The 26,028-nt window shown below is 43.9% G+C and overlaps 1 protein-coding gene across 1 annotated transcript in view; it reads left to right on the top strand.

The window, feature by feature from the left end:
• TLN2 (talin 2) overlaps nucleotides 1-26,028 on the top strand; it is a 438,974-nt gene that overhangs the window by 400,334 nt on the left and 12,612 nt on the right. Inside the window, exons 52-54 of the mRNA XM_078448675.2 lie at nucleotides 3,188-3,295; nucleotides 14,562-14,667; nucleotides 15,553-15,677. Coding sequence (XP_078304801.1) covers nucleotides 3,188-3,295; nucleotides 14,562-14,667; nucleotides 15,553-15,677 — 339 coding nt within the window. The remainder of the gene's footprint in view (nucleotides 1-3,187; nucleotides 3,296-14,561; nucleotides 14,668-15,552; nucleotides 15,678-26,028) is intronic.

The following is a 26,028-nucleotide window of genomic DNA, read 5'->3' as shown; positions in this document are numbered from 1 at the left end:
GCAGGGTACCTGCCCTGAACCCATCCTCAGTGAGGGCGCTGGTGGGACCTGACCATTAAAAGCTTTACTTTATTTTTTTTTAATCTATTAAGAAAGTGAGTCATAAGAGCCCTCCCACCACCCCCCTTGAGCACCCCACACCAGACCTTCACCCTTCTGGGGACAGCTGGGTCCCAGAGACTCTGGCTTCTGCTCAGATTGATTGATAACCCCCCACCATGGTGAGCGGGTTGGGGATGAGTCACAGAAGTTGAAAAAGCAGCTGTTGCAGCTTGGGGTCTGAGGAGACAGGGCCGTTCTTTGTAGGGAAGTCAGTTATGGGAGAGCTGGTGCCAGGTCCAATGATGGCTTCTCAGGGTTTCCTCAGAGCAGGTAGGATGGGTGAGAGGTGACTGGGGAGAGGGACGGTGAGGCATCCAGCCTGAAGGAATGGGTGTGTGAGGACCAGGCACGGGAGACAGTGTGGGGGGGTTGGGGGAGGAGAAGACAGTAGAAGGTGGTAGGGCCGCTTTCATGGGGGACCACCTGTGCTGTGCCAGGGATTTAGACTCTCCTAAAGCCGTAAGTATTTGCAGTTATGATGTACTTAATGGAATCTGTCCTGTCAGAAGTGACAACTTTCCAGAGGGGTTATGGCCTCAATCAGAAAATAGCACTTTTCTAGCAAGGTAAGTTCTGAATGCCATCATGACATGCAGGGAAGGCTGGGATGCATATTCTGTCATTGGATCCTGGAGGGGAAGGGCACCAGGGATTACCCCAAGTTGATGGATGATTAAACAGGCTTGGGGAGTTTAAGGGGAATGACCATGGTCACACAGCTATTTCCTCTCTTAAGGACGCTGAGGTTGATGAGTGACAAGTGCTTTGTCTCCGTGTTATAGACCTGAAATGAGAAGGGGAAATAGATTAAGGGGGAAAGGGAAGGCAGCTCGATTGTCAAGTCCCTTTCTGAAACACATACCCCTGTTCTCAGGGGAGGAGGATAAAGACAGGTGCCATTTGCACAGCCTCTGCTCCTCTCTGTCTTCCTGCCCCCGGATCAGGCCACCCTGACTTTGCAGGACAAAATAACAGCCGGAGCTTTATACCTCAAAGCCAGACTTGGATGACAAGTGTCAATGCTGAGCTCTGAGACTGCTGTTAGGAGAGCACTTATTTAGCAGACTTAGTGCAGCAAGGAAATGAGGCCGCTTGCCAGAAAGGACGTGCAATAAGGAGTATATAGAAAACCAGGGAGGCCAAGCAGTGGATCAAGAAGAAGCCCTTATATCCAGCCAGAAGGCCAACTTGGCATGTTGGAGCACTGCCTTTGGGGCCGAGCAGGGTGGCTGGGGCAAAAAGGGAAGCGCAGGAAGTTACATCCTGACTCATTTTATCAGAAAAGGAGGATTACACTAAATGTTCAGGTGGCGACAAGGGCTGCCCCACACCCTGAGTTAATTCTTGTGTCTGTTTCTCGTCTTACTTACATGTGCGTATGTCTGCACTATATACAATACAATCAACTATTACAGCTAATGTCGTATGGCTCTGGTCTCTGGTGCTCTGAGTCCTTATAACTGACTCTTTAATGACCACAAATACTCTGTCAATGGATATAATTTTACCCTCTTACCAGAAATTTCAGTTGTCTGCATTTTTAAATAATGCATAAACTGTACCGCCAGGAACATCTTTGGGCATACCTGTTTTTTCCATGCTTTGAATAATTTCCTTAGGCACGTCTCCCAGGAGTGGAATTAGTCAGATGGTCTGGCATTTTAATTTGTGCCAGATTGCTCTCCCAAAGAGTTCTGCCTGGTTAGAGCCACCAGCAGTGGACAAGAGCACCCACCCTCAGTCCCCATACAACTCTAAATTGGGGTCTGACACACTGCATACCAGAGGTAGCGTCATAGCCTGTGTCCTCCCCAAGACATGGGCTCCATTCTCACACTTGGAGACACAGGGCAGTGGTTAAAGGCACGGCCCGTTAGTCCTCAGGTGGGCAAAACTGAGCTCAGTAATGATAGATCCTGGCCACTCAGATTATCCCCACTCTTTCTGGGGTGTATTGGGGGAGCAGGTGAGGGGAGCACCCACAGGTGTTCCCACCAGCATCCCCCAATCCTAGACGGAAAGGCTTGAGCGGAACAAACGTGAAGGCTAGTCACTATCCCCCACCACTTTGACTTTTTATCCTAATGTGTGATTCATACGTGTCCTGGTTTGCGATATATTTGCAGTTTTGAATGTGTTCTTGTAAGCCCCAAGTTCTTTCCAGGGTAAGGCTTTGGAAGGAAGAAAGGCTGGGCAGGGTTGCCAGATTTAGCAAATAAAAAATGGCGTTTCTCAAATTAACATTAAAAATTTTTTTATTGTTTCTTCAAAAATACAGTTAACTGTGATTAACCTGGTAACCCTGTGAATGGGCGTGTCATCTGTTACATCAGGATTGAATGAAGTCAACAGGTCACAAGTGCAAGAAAAAAAGCACAGGGTGCTGTATTAACCATACGTCCTTGTTTGCTTATCTCACCGTGTATAATGTGAGATGAGTTATTTACGGCCCCTCTGAGGGTAGTGGGGAACTTACCATCTGAAGTTTCCCAAGAGCCAGAGGAGACATTGTGAGTGCAGCATGGTCAGGCCACGTAGTGAGGGCCTGAGTGTGATCAGCCTGTGAACAGAGAGGGGCTTCAGGAACCGCGCCCCCCCCCCCCCCCATGCTGCTGGAGAAAGGCAGGCACACCCTGGGACAGGCAGCACATGTCCGGCTGTAAGCCCTAATCATGACCCTTTCCTGGGCTTCTTAGTGCATGTGGAATTTCTTACAATGCAATAGAAGGGGACAGGGAGAAAGGATGGGAGGAGGAACAGGACTCAGGTGCTTCTGTCTGGCTCCAGGGCACTAAAAAAGGCAAGACACAAAATTCGGCAGAGAACCTGCCGTGGACACAGGTGTGAGGTTAACAGGAGAACACGGAGGCAGGCCACCTTCTCTATCCAGGGAGTCACGGAAGGCTTCTCAGGGAGGTCGCTGAAGGCAAGGCAGAGGGAATTCCAGAATCAAGGTCTCCTCCCTCTGGGGTGCAGGGCTGGTCAGCACTGCTAGGCAGGTGCCTTCCCCTCCCCCCTTACTCCTTCGTCCACTCACCAGCTGGCTCTTCCTGTTTAAGATGTCCACATTCCTTTCTCTCCCCAGCAAGCATCCTTTCACCCTGATGTCAGCGAGGAGGTGCGCATGAGAGCCTTGCGGTATGGGACGGAGTGCACCCTTGGCTACCTGGACCTTCTCGAGCACGTCTTGGTGGTGAGGAGGGGCGTGGGCCGGGCCAGGACTGGGGAAGAGCTTGTTCAGATGCAGACCATCCTTTCCTCAGGAAAGTACCTCGTAGAGCACTGTGCGGGCTCCACTTGGGAGGCTGGGGGTGGATGGAGCTAGAAAGTGCCCAGCATCACACTGCTTCAGCACATCGAGATGAAAGAAGGCTCTAGAAGAAGCTGCAGTTAGCATCCAGGGGAGCCAGGCTCTCTCTTGGCACCAAAGAGGCAAGAATAGCATGCCAGAGGGTGGGACAGGCAAAGCCACCACTGAAACAACGTTGGGAGGTCCTGTTAGGAAGACCCCAGTCCATCCTGCGAGGACAGGGAAAGCTCCAGAAAGAGCCACCCTGGCCTCCATGACAAGTTAAGGAGAAATTTCACCAGTGCTGCAGGTGACCTACCAGCCTCTTGTCCTTGAATGAGTACTCAGGCCACTCTGAGAATGATGCCTCCCTTCCTCTGATGACCTTCCTGTCAACCTAGAGTGCCCACCTGGAGCTGAGACAGAAGGCTGGTAGGGAAAATGCCAGAAGGGGAGGTGGGGACAGTGGTCATGGCTTATAGGGACTGTCTACATGGGAGCCTCAGGCTTATACCGACTTAGGTTCCCCACAGATCCTAAGGGCCAAACTCTGAGCAACCGAGAAATGTATTTGCTATGTGTCTCTCTCTGTCAAAACCCGCCATGGGGAGGTCTGCCACAGGCCCTGAGAGAATTTGTCCAGGAGTCAGACACAGCCTCCGAAGAGAATTGACAATGCCCTACATTCCCTTACTGCTCCTTCCCAAACCTTAAAAACGAAACAAACAAAACAAAAACAAAAAAAGATCACCACCAGGCCACAGACAACTGTAAGCCTTTCATTTGTGGAGCCCTGAGATTTTTCATTTTGTCCTGGCGCTAATATATGAGGCTAGCAAGGCAAAGGAAGGATCCCGAGAAGTTCGGCCCCTTGCTTGAGGTCACCTAGCTACTAGGACAGTCCTGGAACCGAATCCCAATTCTTACTACTTCCAGGCCCGTGCTCATTCCAGCACTTCACTGCCACCTTGAAATTAAATTACCTCCTGATGTTAAACATGTTAGGTCTCTTAGGGAGGGAGCATTACTTTCATTCTTCACCCAGGTTAAGTGTGGTCTGTGTGAAAGTGTATCTTCTGTGAGTGGAGGCAGTCTGGGGTTACTAACATTGTGTTCCAAAAGCCCTGAACTCCGGTGACTAGAAAACAGTGTATCATCGCATGTGGGCCAAGAAAACACGTTGGCCAGTCCCTGTTCACAAGGCACAAGCCTCTGCCGCCAAACTAACTTTCTGCGTTAGAACAGAGTTAAAGTGTTCACTCTGGAGCATGCATATTAGCAGGAAATTCAGGGTATTAAGAATGAAGCCAGCAAGGCTTCCAAAAGGCATTTTGTTCTCGGTGGAATCATATAGTCTTAGTCACTTAGAACCTTGTTCTATCAGAAAATTAGGAGTTGCAGGGGCGCCTGGGTGGCTCAGTCGGTTGGGCATCCGACTTCGGCTCAGGTCATGATCTCGCCGTCCATGAGTTCGAGCCCCGTGTCGGGCTCCGTGCTGACAGCTCAGAGCCCGGAGCCTGTTTCGGATTCTGTGTCTCCCTCTCTCTCTGACCCTCCCCCGTTCATGCTGTCTCTCCCTGTCTCAAAAATAAACGTTAAAAAAAAAAAAAAATTAAAAAAAAAGAAAATTAGGAGTTGCAGCAGAAGCAGTGTTAGGCTTAGGTTTAGAATCTTTGCATTCGATTCCCAGCTGTGCCACATAAATAGCTGCATGACTACTGCTTTGTCCAGACTTGAGTTTCCTCGGATGGTAAACAGTGTCAGGAATCCATGAGAATGTCAGGAAGATTGGGCTTCGGGGCTCAGCTCACGTGTGCTTTATACCTCATCGAAATCCACCCACAGGGTGCCCATTTCCCATATTGCTTTCTGTCTCAGACTTTTTTTTTTTCCTCTTAATCATTTATTGGGAGGGAAGAAAATACTGGGATTTTCATATTCATTTAAATGAGGGATCCTCATTTTGCCCCTTTTCCCCAGCTCCATTTCTTTTTTTCTCTCTTTTTTTTTTTTTTTTTTTTTTTTTTTAATGTTTGGTTATTTTTGAGGCAGAGACAGAGCATGAGCACGGGAAGGGCAGAGAGACAGGGAGACACAGAATCCAAAGCAGGCTCCAGGCTCTAGGCTCTGAGTTGTCAGCACAGAGCCCGACGCAGGGCTCGAATCCATGAACCGTGAAATTGTGACCCAAGCCAAAGTCAGATGCCCAACCGACTGAGCCACCCAGGCACCCCTCTCTAGCTCCATTTATTGAGCAAACCCTATGTCTTGTAGCACCTGTGCCTGTATCTGTGCAGGGCTGATCATTTACCTCACGCCTGTAGGTCCAGGCCTCAGGCACACTGCCCTCAGGCTGGTGCTCTCCGGCTTTGCTCGTGGTGAGCCATGTACCAGGAATGTCACTGCAGAGGCATCTACCTCCAGCTGTGTCCCTGACAGAGCCACAACCTGGATAAAAAGGAGGCAACAGCCTTTAAGGTGTTTAATGGACTGAAGGTCTCCTGTCGTGCTCTGCAGCAACAAGACAGCTTATACCTGGGAGAGGAGTTTTGCCTTCATGAGGAGGGGCAGGGGCCAGCACTTGAGAAATTTTCCCAAGCGGGGAAGAAAAATGGAACCCTCAGAGGGTCCCCTCCCACCTCAAGCCAACTTTAGACCCTTTGCCAATATCTGGGAGCCAGATGTCACATCTACCAAAGGGATACCCACCCCCCTGTCTCTGACCTCTTCTCTCCGTGTGCATCTTGTTTGGGTGAGCAAAAGAAGACAAGGCCTCTAGGGGGTGGGTGGATCATTGGCCTCTTTGCCCGAGAAAAGGCCAAGAGGTCCAATGCCTCCATGAACATTAGGGAAGCTGTAGTAGCCATTCCCAGTCCACACATTCAGAGACCCCAGTTTTATGGCCGTTTAATTACTCTATCAGGCATCGGGCCTAATGATAATCATCAGGTTTTTCTGGAAGAGGAAGAAGGGCACTTGGTGCATGGAAACCCCACATCATGTGTGATTTGGGAGATTAACTATGGAGGGCAGAGCTTAGCAAGAACAGGAGCATCCACTCCCTTCTTTTCCTGGGCCCAGGCAAGAGCGATTGCACTTTGCAGTAGATTATGCTTCTCTTGTGGCTGCTCATATTAGTTGATGGGTTTTCTGTTACGAGTTCTTCCTTGTATTTATTAGAGAAACGAGACTCTTAAGCCTTATGTGTTGTCAAGTTGGATGGTCGAGGTGACTGTTAAAAGCCTGCCATCTGAGTTTCTCTTCATCTTTCTATACGGTCTTCATCATTGTGACCCAGAATCATGGTGGAAGTAGAAACGTCTTGTTTCCCCAGAGCTGTTTTGGGGTATATTTTGTGAAGGTAGCTAGTGCTAAAAAGAAATCATTAATAGAAAGAAAGCCTGAATGGCGTTAAAAATGGTATAAAACATGCAGAACTTGTCTCATCTTTTGCAAGGATGTTTCTGCCTCCTCATGACAGGTACTGATGGTTCCGACTTGAGGGAAATGTGAATGAATTAGCATCATACCTTTATTTGTCCATATATTTATGTTTGTCTCTTTGGAAAGCTGGACATAATCTTTGAAGGTTATTTTCTAATAAAAACACAGCAAGAGAGCAAGGCTTCCCCGGGGATTATCATAAACATAGGAAAAATTGCAGTTCATAACTGAAAATTGCAGAAGTCCTATGACAGCGTACTTTCACGTCTGCTGTGGACATTTGTAGTTTTCTTGGGCCTGCAGCTGAGAATAAGTTCATCTCTCATATCGTTAGCCCTAATTCTTCCTCCAAAGCAGACTGAGAAGAAATCTGGACTAACACGAGGCCAAAGTGTGGAAGATTATACACCAGTGAGAGGCCCAGGAGCCACAAGACTGAGGCCAGTGCTGGTGGAGAACCCAGCAAGGAATAAGGAAAATGGAGACACACAAACAGGGAAGTTAGCATTCATGTCAGATACTAAATTGGCTCCTTGAGGGTGATGAATAAAGAAACAGTTAAAAAACTAGAGATTTTCACATGAACACACAGCATTCTGTTCTCCTCTTTGTTTCTGGTCTTCATGGGATGGCTACAGCATCTCCATTCTGAAAAGAAAGTTAACTTAAAACTGTAACAGGAGATGGGGCGCCTGGATGGCTCAGTCACTTAAGCGTCCAACTCTTGATTTTGGCTCAGGTCACGATCTCATGGTTTGTGGGATCAAGCCCCGCCTCAGACTCTGTGCTGACAGCACGGTGCCTGCTTCGGATTCTTCTCTGTCCATCTCTGCTCCTCCCCTGCTTGTGCTCTGTCTCTCTCAAAATAATTAAACTTAAAAACAATTTAAAAAATACAAATAAATTTTAAAAACTGTAACAGGAGATCTTGAGACAGTCCCCTTGGATCTCTTGTAAAGTTGACGTCTTGTTTTAATTGTTGAAAGAGAACTAGTAAGATTCCTGAAAGCTGAAGAAAGGCCAGATAATTGTCTAATTTTTACAAAAAGAGAAAGAAGTAGAAATAAAGGTTTGGAGACAGTGTCCAGCGATTTACAGAAATAAACTGAGGTCACTTTCAGCTGGTCAGGGAGCTTCTTTAGTGAGCTGCTGCTTTTCTTAAATTAAGGCGCATCAAAATGTGGGGAAAGTTATGCTGCTTCAGTCTTGTTCGATTTAAATATGTTAGGGCCAAGGATTCTTAACTTTAATGGCTGGTTTGTATATTTCAGTTTTTTACTTTTGAAAGAGCTTAAAAATACAGAAAATCATATCAACATCCATGTGCCCACCCTCTATAATTAACTAACTTTGTTAATGCTTTGTCCTATTGGGTTTAGATCCCTACTTTAAAAAATATATATCAATAATTTTTTATCCGTTATCAATCCCATTCTCCTTTTTTCTCTAGGCACAAATAACTATCATGATTTTAGCATTCTTAGACCTCTTGGAGCTGAAAGTCCATCTCCTGCCTCCCACTACCAGCATCAGAGAAACCGCAGCACATTACACGCACAAAATTGTTCCTTAAACTGTTAAGAGGGTCCCCAGACCCAAATGCCCAGCTGGATTCTTTGGGAATTTAGAAACTCCAAATCAAGAACCCCTGCTTGGGGAATCCTTTCCTTTGGAGAATCTAGTTAGCAATTAACAAATAATGGGATCCAGTTTAGGCAGAGCCCTGTCCCTGCTGTCCAGGGAGCTGCTCTGTGAAGCTTTAGACACGCCCATGTGAGCACTGTTGGCCTCCTGGCATTTGCTCTCTGCTGGTTTGTCATAGTAGGTTTGTACTGCAAGAGGCAGCCACATTGCCTCTGTAGCAACCACAGTTCAATATTGCTGCTAAACCACAATGTGAGATCTTTGACAGCCTTAAAATTACCCTCGCTTCCACTAGCAGAGCTTTAATTTGGTTCCGTCTCTTGTCTGCTATTAGAAATCATGTTGACTTAATGGCAGAATAAAAATAGAACTCCTTTCCTCCTGCCTTGTCTGAATAGGATACTTTACCATAGGACTTGTAATTTCTCAGAGCCAGAGTATATGAAGGAGTGGCTCTCTCTCTCTCACCCTCCAGGCTCTTCTTTTTAAAGACAGAAGTCTTTAATCACTCCACTTTGATGATGTAAGTGAATTTGCCCACCACACCCCTAACTTTTTTTCCAGCTTTATTGAACCATAACTAACATACAATAAACAGATAGTTAAAGTGTGCATTTTGAGTACTGATATGTGAATATATCCTTGAAAGCATCACCACAATCAAAATAACGAATGTATCCATTACTCCTCAGAATTTCTAGGCCACTGCTGGTCTTTTTGTTATTATAGATCTGTTTATACTTTCTAGACTTTTATGTAAACAGGATATATAGCACATACTTTTCTTTGTTTTGGTTCTTTCACTCAGCATCAATATTTCAATTCTAGCCATGTTGTTATGTATAACAATAATTTGTCCCCCTTTATTGCTAAGTAGTATTCCATCAAATGGGTCTGTCATACTTGTCCATCATTAGGTGAAGAGACAAATATTTAAGTTGTTTCTAGCTTCTGATTACTAATAAAACTGCCAAGACCATTCTCTGTATAAATCTCTGAGCCTAAATTTGTTCATTTCTCTCAGATAAATACCTGGATGTGGAATACTTATAAAATAGGGTATGCATTTTTTTTCCTTTCTTGGGAAACTTTTTTATAGTAGTTATACTATTTTACATTTCCTCCAGCGGAGGAGGAGAGTTCCAGTTGCTCCACACCCTTGTCAACACTTGAAATGGTCTGTCTTTTCAATTTTAGTCACTCCAGTGGGTGTGCAGTGGTATCTCACTGTGGTTTTAATGTACGTTGTTGAGTATCTTTTTTAATGCACCTGTTTGCCCTCTGTATGTCTTTCTTGGTGAAGTCCCTATTCAGATGTTTTTGGCTGTTTTTCATTGGGTTTGTCTTATTATGGAATTTTGAGAATTTTTTACATTTTCTAGATACAAATTGTGAAATTTTTTTTAATCCTTTCTCTTAGGGTGTGGTTTGCCTTGTTTTCATAACAACGTCTGGAGAGAGATGGAAATGTGTGTTATTAAAAAAGAAAATAACAATGCTGCAGAGAGTTAAGGAAACAAAAAGCTCAGATAAAACTTGAAAAATTAGAAAAGTAAAGCCAAAGTAGATCTTATATCTCAAATAATTAAACACATAAGATGAATTGAATGTTTGTTTGCGTCAGTTATGTTTGCAAATTATTTTTAGGATTCTACCCCGGTATAAGGGAAGAAAAAATAATTTTCTCTCTACACTTCAGAGTTCTTGCCTGAGATCCTGTGTAGTGAGGCAGATTAACAAGAGAAAAACAAATACATTGTGTACCTCATGGATGCATAGCAGATATCCAGGGGAAAAATGAGTAACTACATAGGTGGCCGAAACCACTGGCTTAAATACCCATGTTCAGTTCAGTGAAAAAAAAGGTGTGTAATTGGTTTGGGACAGGTGATGGGAGGTTGCCAGGAGATTATGCAGATTTAAATTTGTGCCTTCTCCTCTGATAAATTCTCTCATGATAAAGAGTCAACCTTCTCTTCAGGCAGGGAGAGGGAGACACTCTAAACAGAGGAAGATTTGCTTTGTCACTGTAAATTTCTCTTTCAAAAGAGTAACTTCTACTCTGTTTTCAGAGCTTCTCCCGTGTCTATTTCTCACAATAATTGGCCCAAAACAATCCGTATACCAAAGAGGTTATTTCGGGGTGCCATGCTCTGCTACCTCTCACCAGCTTCCTGTTCTTTAATTTGCATGCCTGATTGATTCTCTTTTGAGCAGCCTTATTGAGGTATAATTGGCGTATGACAGAATTTTCCCATTTCAGGCATTAAATTAATTGTTTTTTCCTGTCTTTACAGAGCTGTGCACCTATCACAAAATATTAGAATATTTGCATCACCCCAAAAAAGAAACCTCATACCCTTAAGCAGTTGTTCATTGCCCTCACTCCAATTCTAAGACCTAGACAAACACTAATCTCTTTCTGCCTCTGTATATTTGCCTATTCTGGACTTCTCATATAAATGGAATCACACAGTATATGGTCTTTTGTGACTGCTTCTTTAAATTAGCATAATGTTTTTAAAGTTATAAAACATAAACTTCCAAGTTCATGATTTTTAAAGTTTTCAAGCCTAGTTTATATTTTGTCCTCAGAGAATCCTTACCAAATCTGAGAGCACTAAGATTATTTTCTTTGGTTTGCTTCTGTATAGTTTTAATTCTTATATTTAGGTTTAGATGTGGGGAAAGGGCCAGGGTTCATACTCCTACGTATGGCTATCCAATTGTTCCATCATCATTTGTTGAAAAGAATTATTCTGTCCCCATTGAGTTAAAGGCATCTGAGCATACTTAATGGCAATCAGTTGACTATATATGTGAAATCTAGTTCTGGACTCTTTTCTGCTCCATTGATCTATATGTCCAAGTACCAATATCATGATGTCTTGATTACTACTACTTTATTTTTTTTTTTAACATTTTTATTTTATTTTTGGGACAGAGAGAGACAGAGCATGAACGGGGGAGGGGCAGAGAGAGAGGGAGACACAGAATCGGAAACAGGCTCCAGGCTCTGAGCCATCAGCCCAGAGCCTGACGCGGGGCTCGAACTCACGGACCGCGAGATCGTGACCTGGCCGAAGTCAGACGCCCAACCGACTGCGCCACCCAGGCACCCCGATTACTACTACTTTATATGAATGTTAAAATCTGGTAGTTGAAGACTTTCAACTTGGTTCTTTTTCAAAATAGTTTTAGCTCTTCTATGTGCTTTGCATTTCATATCATCATGTAAATATCTAAAAAAAAAAAAAGCTTTGGGGATTTTGACTGGGATTGTGGGGGAGATTTGAGGGTAATTGACATTTTAAGAGTGTTCTAATCCATCAACATGGCATATATCTCCATTTATTTAGGTCTCCTTTAATAATTTCAACAATGTTTATAATTTTTAGGATTCAGGTCTTGCACATGTGTTGTTGCATTTAGCACTAGGTATTTCATAATTTTTATGGTGCTATAGATGATACTGCTTTTTAAAAATTCTTATTTTTTTATTGCTGTTGAACCTAAAAATATAACTGATACTTGTATATTGACCTTATAGCCTGTTACCTTGCTATACTCACTTATTCTAGAAGCTTTTGTTTACATATGCCTCAGAATTTTCTATGTAGATATTCACATTATTTATAAAGAAAGATTCTTTTACTTCTTCTCTTCCATCTCTGTACCATTTACTTACTTTTCTTGCCTTATTGCACTGTCCAGGAATGTTAGTACAATACTGATAAGGATGTGAGATCAAACATCCTTACCATATTCTTGATCTTAGGTAGAGAATGTTCAGTCTTCCATCATTTACTGTGAATCTCCCCATCATACTTTTAATTCTTTGCTTATTCTTGTTGTGTTGACCACCATGGATAAACCAACTTAACCAACGAACAAGGCTATGGACCACTTACCTTTTCAAACCCTGAGCCATAACCATTATTCACTTGGTGAACTTACAACATGTATTGTTTCAGGGGGGAAAAAAATAGTACAGGCCTTTGATTAAGTGGTGCCAAATGGTACCATTTGAGTCTAGGGCAGTGGTTTACAACTTTGGCTATATATGAGAATCACATGGGGGACTTTTAAAAACCCTGGTGCCCAAGCTGTACTTCAGTCCAATTCTATCAATAGCCCTGATGGGAATATATATTGTATCAAATTACATATTAATTTATGCAGTCTTACCACAAGTCGGTAACAAAAGGACTGTTGCTATGCCTATTTACTAGGCAATTTACTTACACTGAGGCTTAGAAGAAAAGTAACTAGACCAGGGTTACATAGGTAAATTGACTCTAGAACCTATACTTAACTAAACTGCCTACCCCTGGCTGTATTAGAAAATAAAAGACACTTAACTTCCTCCCCCCACCTCTCCATGGTTCTAGTGTTTTAGAACTGGTCCATGAAGCTATCATATTAGGACTTGTCCCAATGGTATGTTGCTCTGTTTTTACCCATCCATTCATTTGTCCACTCATTCTCAGAATGGTACTGAGTTCTTTTCTTTTCCTAAAAATTTTCTTTAAGTAATCTCTACACCCAACATAGGGCTTGAACCCACAACTCCCAAATCAAGAGTCACATGCTTTACCAACTGAGCCAGCCAGATGCCCCTGTACTGAGTTCTTAGTATCTGCATAGTGATATGCATAAGTCCTAGGGTGAGAAAATAAGAGCAGAGTAACTCAATTCATGGAACAGTAGCAAATAGAAAATAAATTTTAAAGATTGCCAAAGGAAGGAGGATGGTGATGGATGCATGTAAAGTGATGCTCAAAGACCTTTGACTAATCAGCTCAGGCATATAATACAATGTCTTCTACACACTGGTGCGGCCAGTGCTGGTCAAAGTATAATCCCACTAACTCCCCCAAACCCAGATTTTTTTTAACCAGACTTACAGTTTTCTTTTATCTCTGGGGTCCAAAAGACTTCTTTTCCAGACTCCTAAGAATGAGTATGGGACACCAAGAAGGGAATTAACATTTAACGAACACCTGCCGTGTTGGAGGCATTGTGCAGGGTGTTTCTTATGTGTTACTCCTTTTGATCTTTATGCCAATCCTGAGGAACAGGCATTATCCCAGCTTTACAGAGGAGAAAACAGGTTCTGAGGGGTTCATTAATCTGCCCAGTGTCCAAAACCAGGCACAAAGGAAGCCAGGTGTGAACACAAGTTTGTCCAGTTCCAAAGCGATGTTTATCCCTGGCTCGAGGCTTCAAAATTATCCAGAGAGAGGCAGCAGTTGTGCTTTCCTCCTGAAGGTTTGAGCATTTCTTAATCTGAAGAGTAGCACTGGGAAGCATGAGAAAGAAATGCAGAAAAAGAATGTTGGAAGAGGAATTTCAGAGTTAGGCAGGAGCAAGGTGATTTAAGTCAGAATGTAAATTTATGGTGAAGATCTCATCCCATTCTTGAGTGAATTGGAGAAGAAATCCTCACACAGGATATCCTATAAATTGGATTGGGTGTTGGATAGCCAATATCTTTTTTAACACCATCAAAAACCAAAAGGCAAAAAAGAAACTTAAAAAAACCTTTGAGCTAGTTCCAAAAAAAAAAGGAAAATCCTCAGAATCTCTCGCAGGAGAGCTTGCCCTCTGATCAGAAGGTTGTGCTCTCTTGGGACTTTGTCTCTGAGACCCCACCGGAGTCACATATTTCTTCTGGTCCCACATTTGTTTTGTCACAAGTACCATCTGACCTGTAACCTCAGGCTTTCACGTTCACTCGGAATGTTCCTAAACTGTGCGTAATTTTCGTGTGCATATGTTTGGTTTATGTACAAAAGAAAGGGCAAATAAAGGACAAATAAGGACTTCATCACACTTACGATCTTACAGAAATGTGTCCAGAGGGACCTTAGAAAAACTCATAATTCCCAACTTTTCATTTCTCACAGGAAACTGAAGGCCAGTGAGCCTTAAGTGTTTTCCCCCAAGTTTCTGAAGTCACTTGGGTGGCAGAGTTGCAACTTCAAACCAGGTTGTCCAACTCGGTTCACCAGTAAGAGTGTGCTTTCTGTCACAATGGCTACCATCTTTCTTATGCATTTGACTTATTCTTCATCCTCAGATTCTTCAGAAACCCAGCCCGGAACTCAAGCACCAGCTGGCTGCTTTCTCCAAGCGCGTCGCTGGTGCCGTGACTGAGCTCATCCAGGCAGCAGAAGCCATGAAAGGTAGGCTGGATTCTCTCGTGTCATCTCGTGGGACACCACTCAGCGGCCGTGAACTGAGCAAAGAAACCCTGCAACCAACACAGGCCCTTTCTTGGTGAACGCAGTCAGAAGGAATACAGTAGGGGTTTTTTTTTGTTGGGTTTTTTGGTTTGTTTTTTTTAGCAAATGAGAATAGAGTTAGAATTTCAAAGTAATATCCTCCTCGAGCAAGGCTCTTGTCCAGTCCTTTGATTAAGTACTTCCACTTAAATGGTATAATCCACCTAGAGCAGCTTACTTCTCTTAAGGGTATCGCCCTTTATTTTTATCTCCATTTGCCTTCATCAGAATATCCTCATTCAAATCATACAGTCCATGTCTAGGAAATGATACCATCTGTGTACATTGTTTGCACACCCCCTTGTGGTCACATTAGAAGCAGTCACCTCACCAGAGCAAGGTTTTCTTACCAGGTTCCCTTTGTCTGAGTTGAGGTGAATGGTGGTTCTCCATGAGTCCCCAAGAGAAGAGGATGACAAATCTGTGTGGTCCGCATAGTCTCAAGTATCTTGAAAATGGTTACTTGCGTTCATGAGCTTTAAGAAAGAAGTCAGAGTAAGGCTCGAGCTGGCCTTGAACCATGAGATCTTGATTTTTGACACTGCATCGATGAGTGCTCCCGCGGTAGGGCTGTATACACAACTGACTTACACAAGCGACAGGATCAGATAGGAGCTCCCCTTCGCCCAGCTGATCTCGGTGAGAGCTGGAGAGAAGATCCCTTAGGACGGTGCAACTAGTAGGCTGACGGAGCCTCCTTGCACGTAAATCCAGATATGGTTGGTAATGAAGCCAGAGCCCTGCGGTCATAGCTACCAAGAATGACCCTCTTTGGACTGATTTTAGGAACAGAGTGGGTGGATCCGGAAGACCCAACTGTCATCGCGGAAACAGAATTACTGGGGGCTGCGGCATCCATTGAGGCTGCTGCTAAGAAGTTAGAGCAACTGAAGCCAAGAGCCAAACCGAAAGTGAGTGTCCATGTGTGGCTGCTTGTCCGATGTCAATAGGTCTTCCTGTGGATGGCTGTGAAGTGAAGCTAGGTGTGCCCACAGGGAGCCTCTCTCCTTCCCCGTGGTTAGACTGGCAAGTGGCAGACCTGCTCTACCTGCCCAGCACCTTTTTACAGGGCATGGAAAAAAACCCATGGGTTGATCCTTCAGGTTAACCACCCAGAAAAATACCTTTGGGCATCCAAAGGAAGAATCCAGGGCACTTAGGATCTGAATTTAGTTCCATTATATAGAAAGCAGGTGTTAGATGCTTACTATGGGAAGTCCCTGTTACTGAAGGGGACGTTGTCACCCTCAAATTTTCTGTTTTCCACAATGCAGTGCAAATAGCAGTGCTAGGTCTCTCCTTTTCTTCAAATCAATAAAGGGTAATGTGGACCTCAAAGTGGACCTAGTAACAGAGTTCCTCAGTATATGCTGGAGACTGGTGGGCTGGTATGCTTTCTCCATCTGTGTTGGTCATCTAGATAAATGTTTAAAACTTAAGTCGTTAAGGGGAGCCTGGGTGGCTCGGTTGGTTAAGCATCTGACTTCGTCTCAGGTCATGATCTCACGGTTTGTGGGTTCGAGTCCCGCATTGGGCCCTGTGCTGACAGCTCAGAGCCTGGAGCCTGCTCTGGATTCTGTGTTTCCCTCTCTCTCTGCCCCTTGCCCGTTCATGCTCAGTCTCTCTGTGAAAAATAAATAAAAACATTTTTAAAAATGTAAAACTTAAGATTTTAAAGAGAAACAGCCATTTAAGGACATACTCTAAGATGGGGCCATAGAAAGGACAATTATACATAAAAGGATGGTGAGCTAGTGCTGTCTAGGGGCAAAGCCCAGTCCTGTCCAGAAGCAGTTACCTTTCACTCTACCTCCCATGGCTGTCTTCTCCCAGGAGACGGTGGAATCAGAGGAGGCCTCTTTTTCTTTGTATTCAAGCAAGTCCCTGCTGGTACCTATCACCTCACTTCTCTTCCAAGGACCCAAAAACCTTAGGAGGTAAAATATGGTTTTTCCCCTCAGAAAAAGCTGGATCCCCCAGATTAGGTATGCCTAAAACTCTACCATTTTTATAAAACCAGAAGATGGAGTCTGAGCACTGAAATACACCAAACCACTCAAAAGCAGCACCCAGGTTAATGCTGCATGTAAAACAGACGTGAGCATGTAAGTGAATGTATTGAGCTTGGGAACCTTCTTAAAACCATTAAATTCTTAGAACCAGTCTCCTGATAGTTGCTGATAGTTGGTGAAGGCATTTCTGTAAATCTCTCATCAAGATGTAATTTAGGAGTTATGGCTTTCTGATTTGGGGGTTACCAGGGTTCTCTCTACTAGCCTCTAACCTAAGGGTCTTAAGAGGTCTGAGATTGTCCAAGGTGTTCTCAACAAGTTTAAGAACTGGGTGTGTATATAGGGGCAACTCCCACTTTCTGGCCTTGTCTTTATTTGTGCTTGATAAATCAGGTTAATTGCAAATGGAAAATGTGCATTCAACTAAGAAGCAAGCAACTGTTGACTAAGATTTGGAGGCTTTGTGTGTAATTTGTCTTTCCTTTTCCTCATCTGATTTAGCACAAGTAGCCTCTCCTGGAGAGCTTGCGTCTGCTATTGCTGAAGTCATGTCAGTTGACACTGTTCTGGAGAATTAGCCTGGTGCTCATGTAACATTAGCACTTCCCCAGATTCTAAGAGCTCCTGTTTCAATCCCTCTCCTTTTGTCCTTTTGTAAGGTCCCTCTGTGCTCTGTCTCTGAGTCCTAATTGCCCTCTGTCCAGCCATTGATATACCTCGTGATTCTTGATCTGAAAAAAAACCAGCAATTAGAGGCCCTACCCCATAGCATTGTTGTTATAACAGTTAAATGAGATAATTTAAGAATACAGTGCCTAACTGAATAAGCAGTAACCAAAAAGATGCTTCAGAGACTTTTATTTACTACTTCCTAGGAGAATGCCTGAAAGAATAATTTTTCCATAGACCCATGAGCTGATGGCCTTAGCAAAAAGAAAATAAAAAATTCACACTGATTGAGTACCAAGTATGTGCTAAGCAGTGCTTTACAGGCGTTGGCTCGTCGGGTCCTTGCAACGTGCCCACAAAGCAACACCTGTCCATGGAGAATCAAAGGCAAAATACCTTGCCAGAGTCAGGTGGCCTCGACTGATCTGGAAGCATTGTATGTGCGCTATGGATGACACAGTCAGTTCATACCAGTTTTCTGGGTTTAGCCAATGTCAGAGGCTGGGGCAGCTCCACAGGGAAGCTTTTTGGTTTGCCTGTACCCTCTGACCTGTTACTGCCACTTCCTGTGCAAAGGAGGAAATCCAGAGAGAAAGAAACCTGGGGGAGGGGAAACGGTCGGGGCTGTTGCCTGTAGCCTTGTTTGTAGTAAGAAGAAGTTAGACGTGAACTGAGTGTCTCCTTGGAGAAGAAGTACACAGCTGTTGAGAATAATGTTGGTAGGACTGTTCGGTGTGCAGAGGATTCTGCTCATGGCATAAACGTAAAGTAAAAACACAAAACAGAACAAAAAAACAGGATGCAGAATTATGTGCCCGGTATAACTCTGTAAACAACACTTACATACAAAGGAGACAGGCGGAGAATGTACAAGAATGACAGTGGAATTCAGGGAGTGCCTGGGTTTTAAAATTTTGTAAAACAGTGTTTTAAAAATAAGAGCACTTAAAAAATAAGTGATGGCTGCAGAGGTGGATGTGTGGGTGCTCCCTGCACTGCCCTGGGGTCATCTAGCTTTTGTATTTACAGTGTGGCTCTTTACTGAGAGCCAAGGAATCCTTCGGTCAAGGTCAAAGTGGACATAACTGTTGACCTGAGTCTCTTCCTTAGGGACGCCTACCTTAGGCCGCTTCCCTCTTCCTGTTAGGAAGAGTGCTCAGTACTTTCTGAGTGTCTCACAATGATGTGAAGTCTTACGCCACCCATTGGCCAGAGGCTCCTGACACATGGATTATATTATCGATAAAATTCTTTTAAAGAAATCTTCAACCCAAACCAGGGTTTTTGTGCCTGTCTAGGAACAAAACCATCTGCTATGTGGTAATAACTGCATAAAATCAGATATCTCCCTTACCTTTATAAAGGAATGCATTTCCCCAGTTTATCAGTCAGTGAAGCATCCGACTCTTGATTTCGGCCCACGTCATCTTGATCTCGTGGTTCGTGAGATTGAGCCCCGCATCGGGCTCTGCCCTGTCAGTGGGGAGTCTGCTTGGGGTTCTCTCTCTCCCTGTCTCTCTGCCCCTCCCTGCACTCACACACACTCTGTGAAAATAAACATTTTTTTTTTTTTAATTCCCAGTCTGACACCAAAAGCAGCCAGTCTTTTGTGGTTCATTGGTTCTCTCCATCCCCTTCCATAACTGAAAAAAAAATAAGTCATCCCCAAGATACTGTGAATAAGCATTTGCTCTCGCATTCCCATCCCTGTAACTACACACGAACACACAAGCCCTTAGTAGAGAGCAAATAATGCTTTCCTTTCGTAACGGGAGAGCATTTACACTGCTTAGAGGAATAGTATCGGGGATGGGCAATGTTTTATTTTTTTTGTTTGTTTGAATTGTTTTGCTCACCGCATTCTCAGGTCGCCTGTTTTAAAAGTAGAATGCTCCATGGTTTATGAAAATGATTCCTGGCACCTTTTCCCCGCTCAGGCCCTTAAAATCTCAGCACCTCTTTTTGCCTGGGATCTGCCAAACACAAATAACCAATTGGCACTGTTGGATCCACTGTTTTCTTGGGAAGATTGTATCAAAGCAAAAGGAGAGAAGGTCGGATGTATTGAGGCTGGTGCGTGTACCTACAATGTTGCTAATGGTGTCGTTTCCACACTTACAGACAGACTGTGCTCCACAGAGAGGTAATGGACTTGCGGCAGTGGTGACCACCCCCTGCAGCCGTAGCCTGCAGTACTCTGCCTTTTCTCGAGCTCAGTCAAACCTGGATGCCTTTTCTGCAGGCCTCTGTGTGATATGTTTGATATATTAGGTTGTTATTTAATCCAACTATATATCAAACATATTCCTACAGTGTCTTGCCCTGTCTCCGGGGGTTCCTAATATAGTTTATAAGGCAACAGGAAAGCATATGTTAAACTCACAAGCAGATTTAGAAGACGGGGTGCTCATTCCATTTCATAATGTTATCTTTCCGTTTTTTCTTGTAGCGTTTAAGACCTGTATCAGTGTCGCTAGATTCTTTTGTTTGCTGTAGAAACAAATCATAATTGTGGATGTTTTCGTAAGAGCTTGAGATATTATGTATAGTTTAGTTTTGTCAGTAATGAATCCTTAAGGGATATGCTCAGTGGAAAAAAAAAAATGGAATGTTCCAGGCCATGTTTGTGACATGGGCTAAAAGCATTATAACCCCCACACACATAGATTTACATTTCATCCTGATCTTCAATTTAGAAATTAGTAATTTTCATAATCTATTTTCTAGCAAATATTTAAACACAGATCAACTCTCTGTAAATTTCCCTTCTGCCCATAGTATCAAAACATATAAACCAAATCAGCCATACTAACTGTAGGGATGGTGAGTCACTGGGTTTATAGAAACCTCAGGACTAAATGTATCTAATAAAGATAGTGTGCACTCTGTCTGTCACATTTCCTGTAATAGGTTAACTGGTCAGTCGAAGTTGATAATATTTAGAATAAGCTGACAGAAAGTAATTCCATGGCCTAATTGGGTGCAACAGGAAGTTTGGGATTATGAAACATTTTTTTCTGGCATGCAGCAAGCCGCCTTTGGTTGGCTTTGACCTCCTCCTCATGGAAGCGCCTGTGCAGTTTGTGAGTTCATTCTGATCTGTCTCAACAGAAGACTGAGCACTGCTTTCTGGAAAGAGAACCATTGTGCCAACAGCTCAGTCTTTTGGAGCAGAGAAGTGCTCTTTTAAGAGCACATTTGAGTATGTGTGTAAGCAATGCCCCACACAGGTGTCGAGCCAGTGGTTTGAACAGGTTGGTCAGGAAAGTTTCCCCTGTTATGTCTAGAAGCCATCTCCAAGTTGCTTGCAGTGAATGCATAGTGACAGCAGCAAAGTGATGACACAGGAGAGGGAAACACAGTGTTGGAGTCCCAGCTTCCAGAGTTATAACGTGGAGCCTGTCCCTGGGATCCTTGTCCACTGAGAACAGATCAGTTTCGAGGGTGTGCAAGATGCTGCCACCTTCACGCAGCTAGAGGACAGCGTTTGGGTTTTGACTGCAGTTAAAGTTATTGGACCAAAATGACAAACTGTCATGGAAAAGAGATGGCAAGTTATTTTAAATAACGGAAAAAAAAAAAAACCCAGTTTAAAAGGGCCTTGAGGGGAAACCCATTGGTTAAAACTGATGGGATTTTCTTAATTCTTTCTGTAATCTTGCTGTTGGCCAGCATGCTGTACTGATTAGCTGAGTGGATGGGAAGGGACAGCCAGGTGTTCAGGGAGCAGTAGGAACAGATAGGACATTTTCTGTAAGGCTGAAGTGGGGGCTTTGAGCTCATCTGCCACTAGTGGCTGCCAGTCCCGGAGATGTAAAGAGTGTGAAAAGCAAAGGTGTGCGGGGAACTCAACCCGCCCGTGTTCCCAGGTGACTCCCGACCGTGTAGAACAGGAGGTCTTGTCACACTCTCGTCAGTTACATAGAGGATTCCTATCACAGCAGCGAATGTATCTGATCGAGATATTTGAAAGCATTCCATTATCTTTTTTGTCTGTGCTTCCTAAGTAAACACTCACATGACTTGTTTTGAAAGCACGATCATCTTTAATAATTTTTCCATCAAACAGAAGTAGCAATTAAAAGATCGTTTCAGTGGTGTTACTTTTTATCAGGAAAAAGATAAAATAAAACAAATAAAACAACAGCTACCATGGGAAAACCACTCCTAACATACGAATCGTGCAAGCTCGGACACTTTCTAATGGATGCTGCATGAATATGCAGTTATTACCTGGGTACAAAGAGTGGTCCCTCCCCAAGTTGGAGGCAAAACCATTTGGCACTCCTTTCTCTCCATCATCCATTTTGACTGTTTACTGTTTGCCTAGGGCTTTCAGGGGAACGAGGCCAGCTGTCCAGGTTTGGGATCCTGGCAGGTCTAGTTATTCTAAGAATCTTCCCATTTATAAATTCTCATTTATAGTAAGAGTGGTGGTCCTAAAGACAACCCACCCATGTGGCCTCTAAAAGAAAAGCTGATTTGGCTCTTATACAGTTGAGTTTTTGGGTACAGGCTAAGGTCTCCCCCAAGGCACTTCTTAGTTCAATACCAGAAGCAAACTGGTAGCAGCCAAACTATTCCACTCAGGCTTCCAATTGGCAAGAAAATGCTTCCCTGGTGTTTTGTGTGTTCTTGGTGTTGGCCTCCTTTTTTCCCTCAAGTATATTTAAATTATATGCAAAATGTCCACACCTTTAAAAAATATTTCCAAAGTTGTTTTTTTTTTTTTTAAGTGTCTGATGTGATATGACCTTGTTTTTAACAGCAAGCATTCTGCAGGACTTTGGGTAACACAGAACAAAGCCCAATTTCTAAATGGAAAAATGGCACCATGAGTTGTGATCTGTTTTTTGTAGCCAGTTGTGAGAAAGGTGACCCCTGTGTTTATCAGCTCTTAGCAAGGCAATCCCTTAAAGGAGGTTTACACAGAGGGAGGCGGACACCAGGGCAGGGACCTTTGGACCATCTCCTATGGATACCCTCAGCTACCTCACCTTCAAGCTCATGGGGGAAGGGGCCATAGGGCTGCAGGGATGTAATTCACAAATGGCAAGTAAAAGGACAACAGACCAAAACATTTTTTCTCTGGGCACCATGTGCCCCACAACCTGTCAGGGAGAAGGTTGGCCAAGATGCGGCATGAGGGAGGCAGGGTTTCTCCATGGAGGAGACTAAGAGAATAAGGAAGAGAGAAAGTCAGCACCTTCTTAAGAAATGTTTAATTTGGAACTGTAGCACGTCTAGGCTACAGGACCAAGAGAGCTGAGGTTCCTCCGTAAGTAACGAATAGAAAACTGATTGATACCTGGAGAAAGGCAGCAAATTCTCTGTGGCCAGAAAGTGCAGGGCACTGACTAGAACCCAGATTGCCCATCTCCTTTGGGGGGGTTGAGGCAGAAGCTGGAAGCAGTGCCAGTCGGTATCATGTGTTACTTGAAACTTCATTCATCGTTGGTGTATTATGGGTTTTATTTATAGTTATTTTAGGCTGTCATCAGAAGTGGCAGTTAGACCCTTTCTCCAAATGATGAGTGGAAAATGGTTCAGAGAGGGAAAACAGACTAGCTTAGCACCAAGTCTAAAAAGAACAGTTTTTAAAACCACAGAACATGAAGGTAGTAAGAGAAGTCACCATGAATTAATTGTTAGGAATTGTTGAGCATTTGCTATGAGTCAGTTGTGCTCTACATGTATTTATAATGTACTTATAACAACCCTATCAGGTAGGAGGGAAGGCAGGTTCAGAAAATGAATTGCTCCAAAGGTTATGTCCTCAGAATGCCTGAAAGGCCAAAAGGCAAAATACAAACTGAGTAAAGACCTCCCCTTTCCCTTCACTTCTCTTCTCCCCCTTCGTACCCCAGTAGAACCTCAAGCTCCTGAGACACATTAGATCAATCAGGACAAGACAAGAGCCTCACATGTTCTGCTGAGCACAGGAAGCAGGCATCAAGAGAGCCAGCCCAAAACGTGGCCTTTCCCCAGAGGCACTTCCCCAGACCTCCAACTTTTTAAAAGAGAAGCTCTGCAGGAGATCACCAAACAGGAAAAATACCAGCAAAAGGGTGCTTGGGCCTTTCCCAAAGCTACCAGAAAGTCAAGATGAGGATAGGTCTATCCTCTGCTAGGGCTTAGCGGACAGTCCAGGAAGGACAGCTCCTGAGGGCTGGCGGTGAGCTGGCCAGTGCTTTCTTACAGTGAAGGGGAGCAGGGAAAAGGGCACACCGTACAGAGGATGAGAAGACAGATTCAGCAATCATTTAAGCAGAGCAGATTCTCTGTTTGCACATCTGGTGCTCTTTTCACCAGCACTGCTTTGCTAAGAGCCTCTTTGCAAAATGCTGGAAATGCCATTTGCATCCGTATGTGCACAAGTAGATGTCACAACAAACTACGGATGCAGGTTGAGGGGTGAAGGCAGAGCAGACAAATAACAACCCATGGCCTTGAACGGGGCAGGAGCCAGTGTATAGATGTGTGTTTCTTCCTCCCGGAGGAACCCAGAACGGACAGTTACTGATGTAGACGCTTACTCCATGCATTTCTCCTTCCCCAACCATGTAAATTGCCCTCTGGCTGAACTCTAAAACTTGGAAGACTCGTTTTGAATGGATACATTCATTCAGCAAACATTTATCATGTAGTCTACGCTGCCTGATTGTATACTCGAGAGACCACATTAGTGGAATAAAACACAGTCCGTGTCCTGGAGGAAATGTCAGGCGGCTAGGCTTCAGTTAACTGGGGTCTGTTTCCCGTAGCCCAGGCTAGCATTTCCCGTGGAGTAGCCCACTTCCATTAGAAATGAGACCTATTGAAACACAATCTGCATCTTGAACCAGATCATGGGGTGATTCTGAGCAAGGGCTGCCCGTTTATTAGCCTGTTTAATGAAAGCATTTTCTTAAGTTCCCTGTGCCCTGGGTCTCGAGGTTCTTCAGGCTCTCCTTGTAGCGTCCATGTGACTGTCCTCATTGCCCGCCATCCCCCAGCTACAGCGGGATTTGTTCTGTTGACAAATCCTGCAATTTCGTTGTGATCCTTTTATGTAGGAAGATCCTTTGAAGACCAAGCCACTTTGTTTCTTTCCTTTTCTGCAACACGCTTGAGCATGCGCCCTCCTCCTCTTGTAGCTCTCACCGCCCTTCCCCCAGATGCTGTCACAGGTGCTGGTGAGAGCCAAGGAGACGGCAGCATGGACAGGGACACTTAGGCATTTCCGAGTGTCCTTGGCTTGGGGAGAATCCCACCTTGTAGGCTAGAAATTGTGTGTGGTATGAAGAAGTGCCCGGTGTTGATGTTTATGTCCAGCAGGAGAGAAAAGATGGGCAGTTAGTGATAAACCTGGCCTACAATGTCTAGACGTTAGCCCTCTGTCCCTGTTGTCATCCCGTTCGGCTTTATTAAGCCTTTCTTGGGAAACTAGTACTTTTTAGTCAGAGCAAGTGTCTCCCAGACAGGAGGCTTTCTGCCATGTTCGTTTGAAAACATCGAGATGTTATGGAAAGAAAAACAAAAATTCATCAGCAGGCATTATACCAGTTGCCACTGCAAGAAAAATCTGTGGGTGTCAAAAATATTTCCAAGCTGAATATCTATTTCAAGTATGTGTTCTACAAAAAAACTTCACGGCAGCAGGAGACGTGGTAGAGGCCTTTGAAATTAGTTTTAATAGGATGATTCTGTAAGATCTAGCCATGGCTTAGAGTTAGCACTTAATTGGAAGAAAACTCCATTTTTGTGGATCCTAAAATTTGAGAAAGCAGAAATCGGATGGGGTACTTCACACTCTGCATGGACTCACCTTGGAGGCCGCCTAAGATCAGGATCTGGGACCCATTCAGAAGCCCCCATGGGCTTCTGTTTCCCCTGCCACAGTGGAGGGGGCTCCCTTGGAGCTCAAAAATTACGTGATTTCCCTGGTGCTTTAATCTGTTAGATACTTGAGTTTCTTTTGTAGAATGAATTTCCAAAAAAGTTCTTAATTCGAGGTCACTGACTAGATAACTACTGATATCAGAGCCTAATGCAATTTCTTTGGGGCCTATGTATGATAGTACCTTTTATGCCAGTGTCTTACGATGAGTTGTTTTTCTATTTCAATAAATAAATGTTATACTCCACCACTACTATAAGCTCCCTTACTCCAAAATGAATACACTGCAACTGAATCCACTTCTGTCCTGAATGCTCCTAGAGCAAGACTTGGTCAGTTAAGAAAGAATGTATGACTTCTCAGAACTTCTAAAATGCTGGCGTCGTTCTCTGGATTCACCAGACGTGCCCTGAAATGTTATTTTGATAACATGACTTGTAAAAAATAAAAATGAGCTTGGAATCTCTCATAGTTCAAGATGTGGTCATAAAGAATGGAGAACGGAAAAAAAATTGTACCTATGTATCCATCCTGTCTGATGTTCCATATGGGACCATTAGCGACCAACTTTGAGCCTCTGGCACGAAATTAGTCATCACTGATGCCCAGAGGGGTGACCAGGCTAGTAAGAACAGATCCTCATGGAGTCCGAGAGATGGAGAATCTTAATTGCAGCCCTATGACCTCATCCCAACACTCTAG

Source organism: Panthera onca, chromosome B3 (genome assembly GCF_046562875.1).
Source record: "Panthera onca isolate mPanOnc1 chromosome B3, mPanOnc1 haplotype 2, whole genome shotgun sequence".
Lineage (NCBI taxonomy): Eukaryota > Metazoa > Chordata > Mammalia > Carnivora > Felidae > Panthera > Panthera onca.
This window is presented reverse-complemented; position numbering and strand designations above follow the sequence as displayed.